This window comes from Vicia villosa, linkage group LG5 (assembly GCF_029867415.1).
Source record: "Vicia villosa cultivar HV-30 ecotype Madison, WI linkage group LG5, Vvil1.0, whole genome shotgun sequence".
Classification (NCBI taxonomy): Eukaryota; Viridiplantae; Streptophyta; class Magnoliopsida; order Fabales; family Fabaceae; genus Vicia; species Vicia villosa.
Genome location: NC_081184.1, coordinates 24,879,291 through 24,894,261, shown reverse-complemented (window position 1 = coordinate 24,894,261; position 14,971 = coordinate 24,879,291). Strand labels below are relative to the sequence as shown.

Genomic DNA, 14,971 nt, shown 5'->3' with positions numbered 1-14,971 from the left:
ATCCATAAGAAGTGATCATGGTGGAGAGTTTCAAAATGCATCATTTGAAGAATTTTGTGAAGAACATGGTATCTCTCATAATTTTTCAGCACCAAGAACTCCACAACAAAATGGAAGAGTTGAAAGGAAAAATAGGTTTCTAGTGGAACTTGCAAGAACAATGCTTAGTGATGCAAATCTTCCTAAATACTTTTGGGCGGATGCGGTTAGTACGGCATGTTACGTTGGAAATCGAGTAATCATTAGACCTATCTTAAAGAAGACTCCATATGAACTCTTCAAAGGAAGAAAGCCAAATATTGCTCACTTTCACATTTTTGGATGCAAGTGCTTTGTTCTCAACAATGACAAAGACAACCTTGGTAAGTTTGATGAGAAATCCGACGAAGGTATATTTCTTGGTTACTCTCTCTCTAGTAAAGCATATAGAATTTATAATAAAAGAACTTTAACTATTGAAGAATCCATGCATGTATGTTTTGATGAGACTAACACTTCCAGAGAGGAAATAGTTGTTTGTGATGATGATCCTTTAGATTTACCCCCGGAAGAACTTTCAAATGATATAATTGTGAAGGCACCGAAAGTTCAACAAGAAAGTGTTCAACAAGAAAGTGTTCAACAAGAAAGTGTACAACAAGAATCAAACACCAATGATCTACCAAAAGAATGGAGAACTCATAGAGATCATCCTATTGATAAAGTTATTGGTGATATTAGCCAAGGAGTTGCAACAAGATTAAATCTCAAAGATGCTTGCTTACACATGGCCTTTGTTTCTCAAATTGAACCTTCCAAAGTTGATGAAGCCTTAGGAGATGATCAATGGATAAATGCAATGCAAGAAGAATTAAATCAATTCGAGAGAAATCAAGTTTGGGAACTTGTTCCTAGACCAAGTAATAAACACATCATAGGTACTCGATGGGTGTTTAAGAACAAACTTGATGAGAATGGTATAATTGTTCGAAACAAAGCAAGATTGGTGGCTCAAGGTTACAATCAAGAAGAAGGAATTGACTTTGAAGAAACATTTGCTCCGGTTGCAAGGTTAGAAGCTATTCGTCTTTTACTTGCTTATGCATGTTCATTAAATTTTCAGCTTTATCAAATGGACATCAAGAGCGCATTCTTGAATGGCTACATCAACGAAGAAGTCTATGTCAAACAACCCCCGGGATTTGAAGACTTCAAGAATCCTACACATGTCTTTAAGTTGAGAAAGGCTCTTTATGGCTTAAAGCAAGCACCTAGAGCATGGTATGATAGACTTAGCAATTTTTTGTGTGAAAAGGGTTTCGAAAAGGGTAAGGTTGATAAAACTTTGTTCATTAAGAAAATCAAAAGTAACACTTTATTGGTTCAAGTCTATGTTGATGATATCATTTTTGGATCAACTAACAAAGAAATGTGTGAGGAATTCTCATTGATGATGCAAGGAGAATTCGAGATGTCGATGATGGGAAAGATGAACTACTTTCTTGGACTACAAATTAAGCAACTCAAAGATGGAATCTTTATCAAACAATCCAAATATTGTAAAGAACTATTGAAGAAGTTTGATATGGACAATTGTAAAGTAATGAATACTCCAATGGGCTCCGGTACATATGTTGATCAAGATTAATCCGGTACTCCAATTGATATTACTAAGTATCGAGGTATGATTGGTTCATTATTGTATTTGACGGCAAGCCGTCCTGACATAATGTTTAGTGTTTGTCTTTGTGCTCGCTTTCAAGAAAATCCAAAGGAATCACATCTTATGGCGGTTAAAAGGATCATGAAGTATCTCAAACACATGATTGCGAGCTTCTCCAAATGTTATGTGTTTTGATGAAGACAACATATGTGCACTCATAAATATCAAGAAAGGATGTATCAAAGATTGTACTACTCAAATTATTAAAGTCAAAGAAGATTGTCAACATACAAGATCACTTGAAGACTTTATGAAGTTCATCTTTCAAATAGGTACAAACATGTTCTTATAAGAATAAATTTAGTGCTCAAAATCATCCTTAAATCATGTGCATTTTGGCTTATTGAAAATTCTGTTTTTCTAACTTTTTTAGTCTGGAAATCGCTTTCCTATAAGTGGAAATCGATTTCCTATGCGTGCCCAGCCAAATCAGTTTCTGGAAATTTGTTTTTTGCTTGTGGAAATCGATTTCCTGTGGTGGTAAATCGATTTCCAGTATCAGTTTTTAAATTTTAAGGCACAACGTTTCAGGGAAATCGATTTCCCATAATGGTAAATCGATTTCCATCGTTCCAGAATCAAAAACCAGTATGTTTACAATTTGAACGTGAACTTTTTCTATATCATCAAACTTTGCACCTTTTCATTATATCATACTCATTCCTAGGGGTGTTAAGACACTATATATATCCTATATTTTCAGAATTCAAATTACCTCTTCCTATTGCAATTTAACATCATTCTATATCATAAAATTTTCATTCAAGTGTTGTGATTACCAAACTTTCAAAAGAATTTTCTGCATCGTCTCATAAATCATAAACAGAAAATTCATATCATATCCATTAACATTTGAGCACTTGTTATTCTTATAAATTGCATGATTGATAGAGAAGATCAATCAAGTGATTGATACATTGTTCTTCTATTCAAACTCTTATACAAAATCAAAATACTTGTTGTATTCTTGTTATCCAGGATTGTTGGAAACAAGTTAGACACTTTGAGAGGATTGTTCTCATAAGTGGTCTTAGTGAAAAATCCAAGAGGATTGTTCTTGGTCCAAGAGGATTGTTCTTGGTGTTTGGTTAGGCTTGTACAAGATACCAACTATATTGAAATCTCTTACTGCGTAAGGGGACTGGAGTACTCTCGGTTTGTGAGGGGAACCAGGATATATCCTTGTGTCATTTATTTTTCTGCACTTTACATATTTTAGTAACATCACCATAAACCAGAAAAATAATCACCTTTACACCATAAAACCGAAAAAAATTATAAAGTACCTAATTCACCCCCCCCCCCCCTCTTAGGCATATCTGATACTTACAGAATCTTTTTTTCCTTAGAGGTATTTCATTACCCCCTAGTGATCTTTTGTGTGTGTTTTGTTCTGCTCGGGAGGAAACGGCGGAACATCCTTTCTTTAACTATTTTTTATCTAAGTATGCTTGGAAAGAGATGGAGATTTGTACATGTATTCATTTGGATATAGGGGAGGTAGCTTGGAAGTTTTTTCTCAATTGAAATGTAGGTAGCAGGAAGAAGAGAGTGAAGATCAATAAGGAGGGGACTGTTTGGTTCAGTCAACATTTTTAATCTAATTTGGGATATCAAAATGAAAGCTTGGAAGTGGTCTTTTATTGGAGAAAATTATTATATCAAATGTAACTTTTACAAGATTTGTCGAGATCCATTGTATTTTTTAGGGTTAAATACCTTTTACCCCCCTGCCAAACAAGCGAGATTTGGTTTTGCCCCCTTTAAAAAAAAATTTGTTGCGCAGACCTCACCAAATTGAATTTCCAACCATTTAAACCTTCTACCATGTTTTTACCTAGAGTAACAGGTTTCCATCCTACGTGTCTGTTACCAATGTTTTTTTTTATTTTTACCAATTGCCACGTTGGCACATCATCATCTTTTTCATGCTTTCTTCCTCACGAATCAGAAAATCCCCAAATCAAAAACTGTGAGCCCTAGGGTTTGGCAAACCGTGACCATCATCAACGGCTGCGCAGTGTTGTTCTTCATCATCTTCTTCGTCGTCATCATCACTAATAGGCATGGAACAAAGCTACAGCAATGGAAGCAGCAACTCGCATGAGATTACGAGTGTTCCCCAGTGTGGTTGTCGTTTGCCAATGAAGATGTGGGTAGCAAATACAATGCAAAATAGAAACCGGAAGTTTTGGAAGTGTCGTTTGGCCGGGGTAATATGTTGTATGATTTATATATCTGACTGGGTTAATTTGAGTGAACATATATATATATGTGTTTTATATGTCCAATTTTTGTTGATGTTTGCAGGGTCTTAATTCTTGTGACCTGTTTTTATGGGATGATGAATTTGCCACAGCTATGGGTGGAAGTTCAAAGAGTGAAAATCGTGAATGCAAGAAATGTAACGTTGCGTTGGTGAAGTTGGAAATAACAATGAAGAAGCTTGAAAAAACAAAGTTGAAAGTTACCATAATGCAGAAGAAGATGTTTCAGATGAAAATGGGACTCATGTTGTGCTTGATCATGTTTGCAGTGATTTTGAAGATCAAGATTTAGGCATTAGAGTTCTATAATAACAAGATTGTTGTAGTATGCTTGTAGTATTCTTGTAGTATGCTTGTAGTATGTTATAGTATGCTTTATTTAATTTGCTGTAGTCTTGTGATGGGAAAATTATGTAAACTTCAAATGAATTAATGGAAAATTTTGTTTACAATTGATGGCTTTAGATGTATTAAACTATCTCATTGTTTTGTTTATAAGGGGTAATGAGTTTAATGTGCACCAGAAAATAAATTGCAAACAGGTTATGAGCATAAAATGTTCTTCATATTAATCAAGACATTAAGTCTTAAACTGTCAGTTCATTGACTTACACAAAACACCATTAACTTGTTCAAAACGTGCCCATAACTTACAACACTCAAAGATCAGTCAAGATTCACTTGTTCAAACACCATAAACTTACAAAAAACATAACATTGTCTTAAAGTTAACATAAAACATGTGACAAAACATAAAGAGACATGATTCTATTTCTTTGCTTTCTTGTTTGACTTCTTTGATCCACTACCCTCCTCTTCATCTGTCAATGACATTGGTTGGTCACTATTGGATCCTGGCCCTGTAAATGGTTTTGGTTTTTTAAACCAATTTATCTTGATTCTTTCACTTGACCTCTTTCTCATTGGCTTGAGCTCTTTCACTGCTTTCTTTTTCTTGGTGGCCTCTTTGTAATTCTGTGCAGTGGTGATGTTTGGTAGGCTTGTTATGATATCATCAGAAATCCCATCAAAATAATCAGTCTGAGCTGGATCAGTTGGGATAACTTCACTTGCCTGTGTTGCATCAGTATGTTCAACTCCACTTGCCTGTGTTGCATCAGTAGGGTCACCTCCACTTGCCTGTGTTGCATCAGTAGGGAAAACTACACTTGCCTGTGTTGCATCATGGTTTACAGCATTTTGAGTAGAACCTTCACCATCTGCATGCTGAGTTGTTTCAGTTGATTCAGTTGTCTTCACCTTTTTCTATCAAAAAACAAAGTTATCAGTTATAGAATTACCAGTATCAATATTCAGACATTAACAACAAATTTGGTTTCTACATCATACCTTTCTCTTAAGAGCATTTTCATCCTGAACTGAGCTTTTACAAGTCTGTGCATTATGCCCAAACTTATCACATGTTGTACATCTGTAAGAGACTCCTGGCAACCTTCTTCTAGCCCCATCCTCACCAGTCTCTCTAATCCTGAGCTTTCTAGGCCTCCCTGGACCCTTTTTAAAGATTGGTGGCAACAATTCATCCGATTCTACTTCAGGCCACATATCCCGGCCATTAATGGGACTAATAGCATAATTATAACACAACTTATACCTCTCTCTAGAGTAACACTCATCCACAAAATCCTCAGGATTTTGTTGTCTAAATCCCAATGCTGCTACAGCATGCCTACAGGGAATGCCCACCAGCTCCCAAAAGTTACAACTGCATGACTTTTTTGAAATATCCACTATAAACTCTTGGGTATTGAAAGAATGTGTGACCTGAAACTGTTCATTCATTGCCCAAGTAGGCAGCCAATGAGCACTCAATGCAACCTCCTTGTCTAATCTTTTCCTAGGTATGGGCATGACCTTATGTGGCCATTTTTCTAACTTCAAAGCAGATGTTGAGCACCTATTCATTAAATACTTTCTGATCCATTCACACATGGTCAGAATTGGCTTATCCCTAGCATCTAATATTGTTGCATTGAAAGATTCAGAAATGTTGTTCATTAGAACATCACATTTTGGGAAAAAATTAAAGGCATGCTTACACCAGCTTTTTGGTTGAACTCCCATAAGCCAACTCCATGCTTTTGGATCAAGTTCTTTTAACTCATTCATCTTTGTCAGCCATCCTTGGTAGTATGTTGATTTTGCTGCCCCCATCATCAAGTCCCTTATCAATGCTCCTCCACCAAATTTCTTTTTGAAGTTAGCATATAAATGTCTCAAACACAGTCTGTGTTCCACCCTTTCACCCATGTCTTCAAAAACTGAAACCAGCCCCTAAAATCAACAAAATCAAAGACATATTATTCTTCACAATCATCAAAAAACACAATAAACACAAAGACACATAATTATTGTTGCACTAACCTTTTGTTGGTCAGATATAAACACATATCTGTTGTCCTGCCCAATGTCACCCATCAGCAAATCAATAAACCATTTCCAAGTTTCCTTGTTCTCTATTTCAACAACTCCAAATGCTAGAGGGAAATACTGGTCATTGGGGTCCCTACCCACAGCAATTAGCAACTGACCACCATATTTTGTTTTCAAGTGACACCCATCTACCCCAATGAAGGGTCTGCAGCCATTACTGAACCCCTTTTTGCAACCATCAAAACAAAAGTAAAAGGATCCAAATCTTGGTTGTATGGTTGGACTAGGTCTGTTGACAGTGATACTCACAGTATTTCAAGAGTTAACTCTATGTGGCTCAGATGCATACCTCCTTAAATCAGCATATTGCCTATCTGCATCTCCCTCAAGTATCCTCTTGGCTATGAGCTTTGCCTTCCATGCCCTTGCAACAGTGATGCCCACAGAAAAATTATGCCTCAAGTCTTGAATAATGTCAGTAATCCTAACACTTTGTGATGTTTGCATCTTTTTTACAACAGCTTTGGCCACCCACCTTGAGCTTGCAGATCTAATGTCTAGAACCCTAGCACATGTGTGCTTATCAACTATTGTTTTTATAGCAAAAGTATGTTTGTGGCCCACCTTTGAACAAAGTATTAAAAACCCACATTTGGCCCTACATTCCACCCTAACCCTGTAGCTCTCGTTTTTCACAAACTTTATTTCCCTACCATTTAATACTGACCACTCACGTATAGCTTCTCTAAACTCATCAAGGGAATTAAATTCCATACCCCACTCAAATTTAAAATTCTTATTAAAATGCTCCTTTTTGAACTTTTCAAACTTGTGACCTTTGTCCTCATCTGATAAATCAGGGTCTGAGCTGTCCAACTCATCAGTAACATATTCATCTCCATCTTCCATTTCTTTCTTTTCTGAACCCCTCATAACATCTGATAGGGAAGGAGCTTCCTTCCTAGGTACAGACACATCTACACCTTCAAACCCATCATCCAACCCAGTGACACGTTCATCCTCACTATCTCCTAATCCTTCCACTCCTTCTTCATCACTATGCTCCTGAACTGCTATCTCATTAACACATCTAGGACTAACAACTGAAAATGAGACATCTACTACATCGTGCTCTACATACATGACACCATCTACTTCATTGGCATAAGAAAATGCAGCTACATCATAGCAGTCATCATCTTTCCTAATTTGGAAAAAGTTGGGATCAATTTCAGGAACCTTTGTCCATACCCTAAATGTGCCTTCACTGTAACCCCACTCATTCAACAACTTGTTAACGCAACTCATGGTAAAGTTGTCAATGTGAATGTCAGTTACATGTGTCGTTACCCCACCCCTGTATATCATATCCCCGTCACCCATGCTCACAAATTCCCCTCCATGATTGAAAACAACACTGATTAAATGCATATTCTGAAAATTTTTAAGGAAATGAAAAATTTGTTAAACCCTAAAATGATGACAAAACCTAAAATTTGTTAGACCCTAAAATAATGACAAACCCTAAAATTCGTACCTTGCCATCTTCAATAACTTCTTCTTCTACAAGTTCGTCCCTGTTCACAACATTGGTTTTCTTGGTTGAATGGCTTGACTGAGTCGTCTTCTCACTCTGGCTTGACTGTGTCGTCTTGCTTGACCGCGCCATCTTCTTTGGCTGACTCGTCTTCGTCTTGCTCGTCTTGCTCGTCTTCGTGTTCTTCGATTTCGCCATTGCCCTAGCTTTCGTTTTCGCCTGTCCTTTTTTCAGAATGATTTGACCTAATTTTTTTCAGGGGGGTAAAACAATAACAATTATATAATATGGCTTACGTGGCATTGGTAACAGACACGTAGGATGGAAACCTGTTACTCTAGGTAAAAACATGGTAGAAGGTTTAAATGGTTGGAAATTCAATTTGGTGAGGTCTGCGCAACAAATTTTTTTTAAAAGGGGGCCAAACCAAATCTCGCTTGTTTGGCAGGGGGTAAAAGGTATTTAACCCTATTTTTTATCTTAAGTTTCAGTTTGTGAGTATTTTATATTTTCATGTTTCTCGATTTCGGATTTTTGTAAGCGGATTGAAATACCCCTATTACTATTTATCAATGGTAACTTGCTTTAAAAAACAAATTTTAAACACAAAAATATTTTATATTACTTTACAAAGTCACACACTTACATAATTTGACAACATTATTTCAAAATACAAATTGGTAGAAGCAATAAAAGTAACTAGTCTATTTTTCAAATTCGAGTAGAAAAACATAAAAAATATATTAAACATACAATAGTAAACAAAAAATTAACAAAGAGTTACTTTAAATAGATGCGTCTATATTGGACTCTCGGCGACTAGGTAAAGGGGATTCTTCTTGTGTTGAGTGATTCCTGGCAACATTTCAGTATCAATATCTTCTTTTATCAATCCATGTGGCAATTTCCAATCAAATGAATAAAGAAGATTGGCAAGGATAAGTTCTATTGATGCAACAGCCATAGGCATTCCGGGACAAATTCTATGACCAGCTCCAAAGGGAATTAGTTCAAAATTTTGTCCAAGAAAATTTATAGAACTTTCTAAGAATCTTTCCGGGTAAAATTCCTCAGGATTTTTCCAAACATTAGGATCTCTCTGAATAGCCCAAGCATTCACATACAATATTGTGTTGGCCGGAATATTATATCCACTAATAACGCATTTTTCTCTTGATTCTCGTGGAACAAGAAGTGGAGCTGGTAGGTACAATCTTAGTGTTTCTTTTATCACTGCCTTCAGAAAAGGAAAATTTTGAATATCATTTTCATCTAAGAATTCTTGTTTACCTCCAACGTTCCTAATTTCCTCTTGTACTTTATTCATTACTCTTGGATTTCGTATTAGGGCAGTTAGAGTCCAAACTAATGTGGCAGATGTAGTATCTGTTGCAGCTACAAGCATGTCCTACAAAGACATATAATATGCAAATAATTTTTTAAAATTTATTACATCATACATAAAAAAAATCTTACATTAATCTAAGTAGAATGTTTTTTATAGCTACAAAAAGGGTCTGGATGAAAATTGTAGAAAAAATTTTATAAATATTAAAATTAAGGGAAAATTTCATTAATCTCCCATAAAATCAGTTAATATAACACTGGCATATCTATAATTTAAAAATATACATTAATCTCTCCTAAATTTATATTAATAAAAGTTTTTAATGATAGACAAAAACTTGTAGGTAAATGTCATTTATACTTACGGTATTTAGCTATCTCTAAAAGTTAAAGAAGATATCAATATCATTTAAGTAGATCCAAGGAAAGTCTGTGCATTAGTGCATATTTTAAAATTAGAGGAGATGTCAGTGTCATTTTAACAGACGTAAGGAGAGATGAGTATAATTTTCCTTTCAGATCTATAATATAAGAAAATTAATTCTGTGGAAAAGTCTAAAATACCCTTATTTGATTATTTGCCACCACATTAAAATTGCCTTTATTTGGTCTTTGTACAATAAATTATTTAATTTTATTATAAAATAATACAACCCTCATATTTTATCAAATTTACCAAATCTCTCTACATTCTCTATTTTTTTTCTCTTTTATGAGTTTCTCACTTCTTTCTTCCACAAAACATTTTTATTCTTGATCTATATATTTTTATATACGAAAAATGGTACTTATTATCCAAATACTTTTTATTAAAAATGGTATATGGGAAAAATTTATTCAATAAATCTATTATTGATCTAAATATTTTTATATACGAAAATTTAATATTGATTCAAATATTTTTGTAAATAATACCTAAACAAAAATAAAGTCTGTATACGGAAAAAAATATATTATTGATGTAAATATTGATATTTATGATCAAATATATTTTATCCAAAAATGGTATTCGGGAAAAAATTTATTATTGATTTAAAAATTTTTATATTCGAAATAATCAATTATTTATCCAAATATTTTTTTTCTTTTTTAACATTTTATTTAAAATAAATGATATATCCAAATGCGTGTAAACCCGTGCGTATGCACGGATTTGTTACTAGTTTATATATACAATAATTTATATAATTTAAATTTAAAATATCTTCAATCACATATAAAATTATAGAATTTAAACTTAAAAATTCTTATATTATATTCTTGAAAATCTTGAATTGACCTTTACAATATTTTAAATAATTATCACTTGCTCCCTTTAAATTTTCAAAATGTTATTAAAATTTAAAATTTGGAGAAAATTTAAATACAATTCCTTATGTGTGGTTTATGCTATTTTTCAATGAAAATATGATAAGTGTATAATTTTCTCTTACACATATGCAATTTCCTCCTATTTTTACTCCTTAAAAGATGTTAAAGTATATTTGTCATATTTTTATTGATAAATAACATAAACCACATCTAAGAAATTGTATGTAAGTTTTCTCCTTAAAATTTTATAGCTTAGATCTAAAGAATAGTGCGGCATCTTTGAAACGGATCATGTTTTTTTGCAGTAAAAAAATTGGTGCAGTCACTATAATCAAAGTTCAACCACCATTGAATCCGTTTTGTATCCATTCTTCATTCTTGGATAACTTTATTCAAAATAAAAATAAAACTTGTAGAGAGATTGATAGAGGTAAGAAAGGGGTGATTGCAGGGAATCTCATTCCTTTTGAAGGTATATAATTTTTTTCTCTCGACAAATATTTTTGGTTTTTTTTTACCCACCTCCTTATGGGGGTCACCCCCAGCGAAAATCCCATTTTACCCCTGCTTCGGAAATGCATTTCCGAAATATTTTTTTTCTAAATCTTTTCAGACTTCGGAAGTGCATTTCCGAAAAAATCCCAAAAATTGGGATTTTGATTAATTCGGAGATGCATCTCCGAAAAAACAAAAAAATTCTAAAAATTAATTTTAGGATATGAATTAATTTATATATTATAAATTTGATATAATTTATGAGTAATAAATAATAATAATTATATATTTTAATATAATTTATTAGTTATGAATAATAATTATTATATATTTCTATTCTGATTCATATTTTAAAATTTAAAATAATTTTAATTAAAAAAATTAAAATAATTTCACTTACAAAATGAGTTATAATTTTTTATTTATATATTTATATATTTATAATAATCATTATGTATTTACAAAAAAAATTAAAAAAATGAGTGTTTTAATTTATATATTTATATAATAATTATAATAATTATTATATATTTATAAAAATTATTATATATTTATATATTTATATAATAATTATTATATATTAATTGTAAATATATTTATATATTTATATAATAATTATAAAAATTAAAAAAATGAGTGTTTTAATTTATAATAATTATTATATATTTATATATTTATATATTAATTATTATATATTTATATATTATATATTTATATATTTCACTTACAAAATTAATAATTATTATTATATATTTATATATTTCTATTCTGATTCATAATTAAAAATGAGATAATTTTTTATTTAGTTTAAAAAAATTAAAAAAAAAATTTTGATGAATAAATTTTTTATTTAATTCTATATAATTCAAAATTTACTTATGGAATTAAAATGTTTTTGATTTATATAAGTTAGTAAAATAATTTTTAACTTTCAAATAGTTTAGGATGTTTTGATTCACCTTGATTTTATTGATTCACCTTCATTTTATTGATTCACCTTGATTTTATACCTATTAATTGTATTGATTCACCTTGATTTTAATTTTTTAATAATTATTAATTATTTCGGAAGTGTATATCCGAAACATTCCAAGACCAATTTGGTTTTGGAATATTTCGGAAGTTCATTTCTGAATTCCTCCAAGGGGGTGCGTTCGGAGATGAACTTCCGAAAACACCATATTTTCTGAAAAGTAACTTTATTTCGGAGATGCATCTCCGAAATCAATATTTTATATTAAAAAAAAATACGTTTTCGGAGATACATTTCCGAAAACACCTTTTTTACCAAAAAAAAGTACCTTTTCGGAAATGAACTTCCGAAACAAGGGGTAGTGTGGTAAATTCACCGGGGGTGGGCAAGAAGGTTAGGAGGTGGGTGAAGAAATTTTCATATTTTTCATCCTTTAATATTCAAGATGTAAATTTTTTTTAAGGGGTCGAATCGTGGTCTTCCTTATCTAAATTTGCGTGAATCACCACTATACCAATAAAGGATTGACTCAAGATGTAAATCTTAAGCTCTGTGTTTTTGCGACAATTTCTAGAGTCATCATGCTATTTTTGTTACCTTGACTTTTCCTTTCTAATTGCGGTATAAGATATTTATTTAGTTTAGATAGGAGTTAATCATGCCATTTTACTCGATTAGGAAATTCTCAATTTAAAAAGAAGAAATTAAAAAAAAAAAACACAAAAGTTAAAAGGGAGAACTAATTAAAATATCATACCACAAGAACTCCTTTGATGTGATCAAAAGTGAGATCAATTGAAGACAAATTTTGTTTCTTCAATTTGAGTAAGACATCAACAATATCCTCTTCATCTTTAATTTGTTCTCTATTTGGATCCAAATGTTCATCAATAATCTCTTGATAAAACTCATCAAACTCCTTGAAATTTCTATCAACTCGACCATGCAATCCTCTCACTTTATCAATCCAACCCGTAAATGGAATATAATCAGCAACAAAGATTTCCATTAACAAAGCTTGAAACTCATGCAACAATCCATGAAACCTACTTCTCTCATGTCCTTCATCCTCATAGCTTTTCCCAAAAGCAATTCTACATATTATCGTACTTGAGAGTGAAATCAATAACTCACTCAAATTTATATTACTTGAAGAACTAGCATGCTCAGAAATTTTCTTGATCATTTTCTTCACCTCAAATTTTCTTATAGAAGAATAATATGAGACACGTTTGGAACTAAAAATATGAACAGCAGAAATTTTTCTTAGCTCTCTCCAAACTTCACCATAAGGAGAAAACACCATTTCTGATCCACTATAAGTTAACTTTTGTTGACCATATAAGATAGGTCTATTAGAAAACACATGACCATTGTTTTTCAATACTTCTTTTGCAATTTCAGCTGAAGAAACAACAATAGCTTGTCTAAAACCAAGTTGAAGTGAAAATATAGGACCATATATTTTTGAGAATTGTGATAATTGAAGATAAAGTTTAGAAATGTCTAGTTGATGTAGATTCCCTATTATGGGAAGGCCTTTAGGGCCAGGTGGAAGATTTTTAGTGGTTCTATGTTTGTAGAAGAACATTAACAAAGGAAGAATTAAACATAGAAGAATTAGAAATAGAAGTGAAAACATTGTTTGAAATGCAACCTATGATAGACTATGAAGAAGAAGAGAATGCTTTGACATATAGTTTGGTTTGTATGAAAAATTCGAACTTTGTCACTATTTATTAATTGTCATATGATGATTATGAATATATTCATAATCTTTTGTGTACCCCACCCATGTGAAGAACGGTATTATCTTTGCTAGTTGTTTATACTAAATTATAAATAAATAAACATGGTAAATCAAATTATTTGGAAAATTAAAGTTTGGCTCATACAAAAACAAATGTAAATTCTCTTTCAATTTGTCATACAAATTAATACAAATTAAGGAGTTGTTTGCCTTAATCTGATTTCCTTGCCTGTTACACTTTTTAGAAGAATTTTATTAGGGTTTATATTGACCGTTATTTTGTATAATTTTTATTCAATGTATATTGTCAGAGAGCGACATATAATTCATTAGGTTAAAGATATCTATTGATATGGTTCAATTAGGTTTGTTGTAATCAATTGAGTTGAAAATTATTTGGGGGTTTCAAGATAAATTTAATTGAGATTTTTCTTCAAGATCACGCATTGATTTGTGGATTTTTCACAATTTGAATTCAGTCGAGTGAAAGCTTTGAAGAAAGACGTTTCTATCAAAGGAGTAAGGTAACTAGAGAATGATTTTGGAAATCTTGGGTCGCCGTATTTCACAATTTGGATTTAGCCGAGTGAAAGCTTCGAAGAAAAGAGTTTTTTTCGAAGGAGTAGCGGTAACTAGAGGATTAAATTGAAAGTATTGAGTAACTTTATCGAGCTCAAGATCAAGGGAAGAGAAGAAGCTAGGATCAACATCAAACATGCGGTTGGTGTAACATCCCAATTTTAATAGCTATTTTTATTAATTAGTTATTTTGGTATTTTTATTAATTATTTGTTTTAATTAATTACTATGTGGTATAATGAGTATTTAAATATTTAATTATGTGTGTATTTGTACTATTTGGGTTAATTGAGTTATTAGGGAGATATATCTAATTGGGCCTAAGTGGTAGAAATATAATACTAAGAGAGTTAATGGGTTAAGCCCAAGTTAAAAAGAAAAGAGTAGTAAGAGGGGTTAGGTCATTTTCATAACATAACTTTGGTAAGAGAAGAGGAGAGTAGAGAAAGAAGAGAATAAAAGAGGATTTGGGGGATTCTTGAAGATAGAAGGAGATTAATCTAAGGTAAGGGGGAGAATTCCATTATCTTGTTTGTATATGTATGCAATATATGATAGTATACTAGATAATCATCTCTCAATTTCATAGATTTGGAAAATGTTAGGGTTTATGTTA

At 32.0% G+C, this 14,971-nt stretch overlaps 2 protein-coding genes across 2 annotated transcripts; both read right to left on the bottom strand.

The window, feature by feature from the left end:
- Window positions 1-4,737: 4,737 nt before the first annotated feature.
- Window positions 4,738-8,032, bottom strand: LOC131604388 (uncharacterized). The gene is made up of 5 exons (XM_058876832.1): window positions 7,901-8,032; window positions 6,713-7,797; window positions 6,355-6,652; window positions 5,320-6,264; window positions 4,738-5,235 (listed from the first exon to the last, which is right to left on the bottom strand). Exons 1-5 carry the CDS (start codon window positions 8,030-8,032, stop codon window positions 4,738-4,740), a joined length of 2,958 nt encoding a protein of 985 aa, XP_058732815.1.
- A 507-nt stretch (window positions 8,033-8,539) lies between these two features.
- On the bottom strand, window positions 8,540-13,742 carry LOC131606404 (cytochrome P450 83B1-like). Its single transcript, XM_058878634.1, has 2 exons — window positions 12,784-13,742; window positions 8,540-9,308 (listed from the first exon to the last, which is right to left on the bottom strand). The coding sequence occupies exons 1-2, from the start codon at window positions 13,666-13,668 to the stop codon at window positions 8,700-8,702; spliced, it is 1,494 nt and encodes a 497-aa protein (XP_058734617.1). The 5' UTR covers window positions 13,669-13,742; the 3' UTR covers window positions 8,540-8,699.
- Window positions 13,743-14,971: the final 1,229 nt, after the last annotated feature.

Bases quoted from the DNA above. Each gene is read 5' to 3' on its own strand.
- LOC131604388 (XM_058876832.1), bottom strand. From the start codon at position 8,032: ATGGCGCGGTCAAGCAAGACGACACAGTCAAGCCAGAGTGAGAAGACG. The intron at 6,653-6,712 runs GTATGCATCTGA...CACTGTCAACAG, and splicing joins CAATATGCTGATTTAAGGAG to ACCTAGTCCAACCATACAAC. The intron at 5,236-5,319 runs GTATGATGTAGA...GTTTTTTGATAG, and splicing joins AAAATGCTCTTAAGAGAAAG to AAAAAGGTGAAGACAACTGA.
- LOC131606404 (XM_058878634.1), bottom strand. From the start codon at position 13,668: ATGTTTTCACTTCTATTTCTAATTCTTCTATGTTTAATTCTTCCTTTG. The intron at 9,309-12,783 runs GTATGATATTTT...ATGTCTTTGTAG, and splicing joins ACATCAAAGGAGTTCTTGTG to GACATGCTTGTAGCTGCAAC.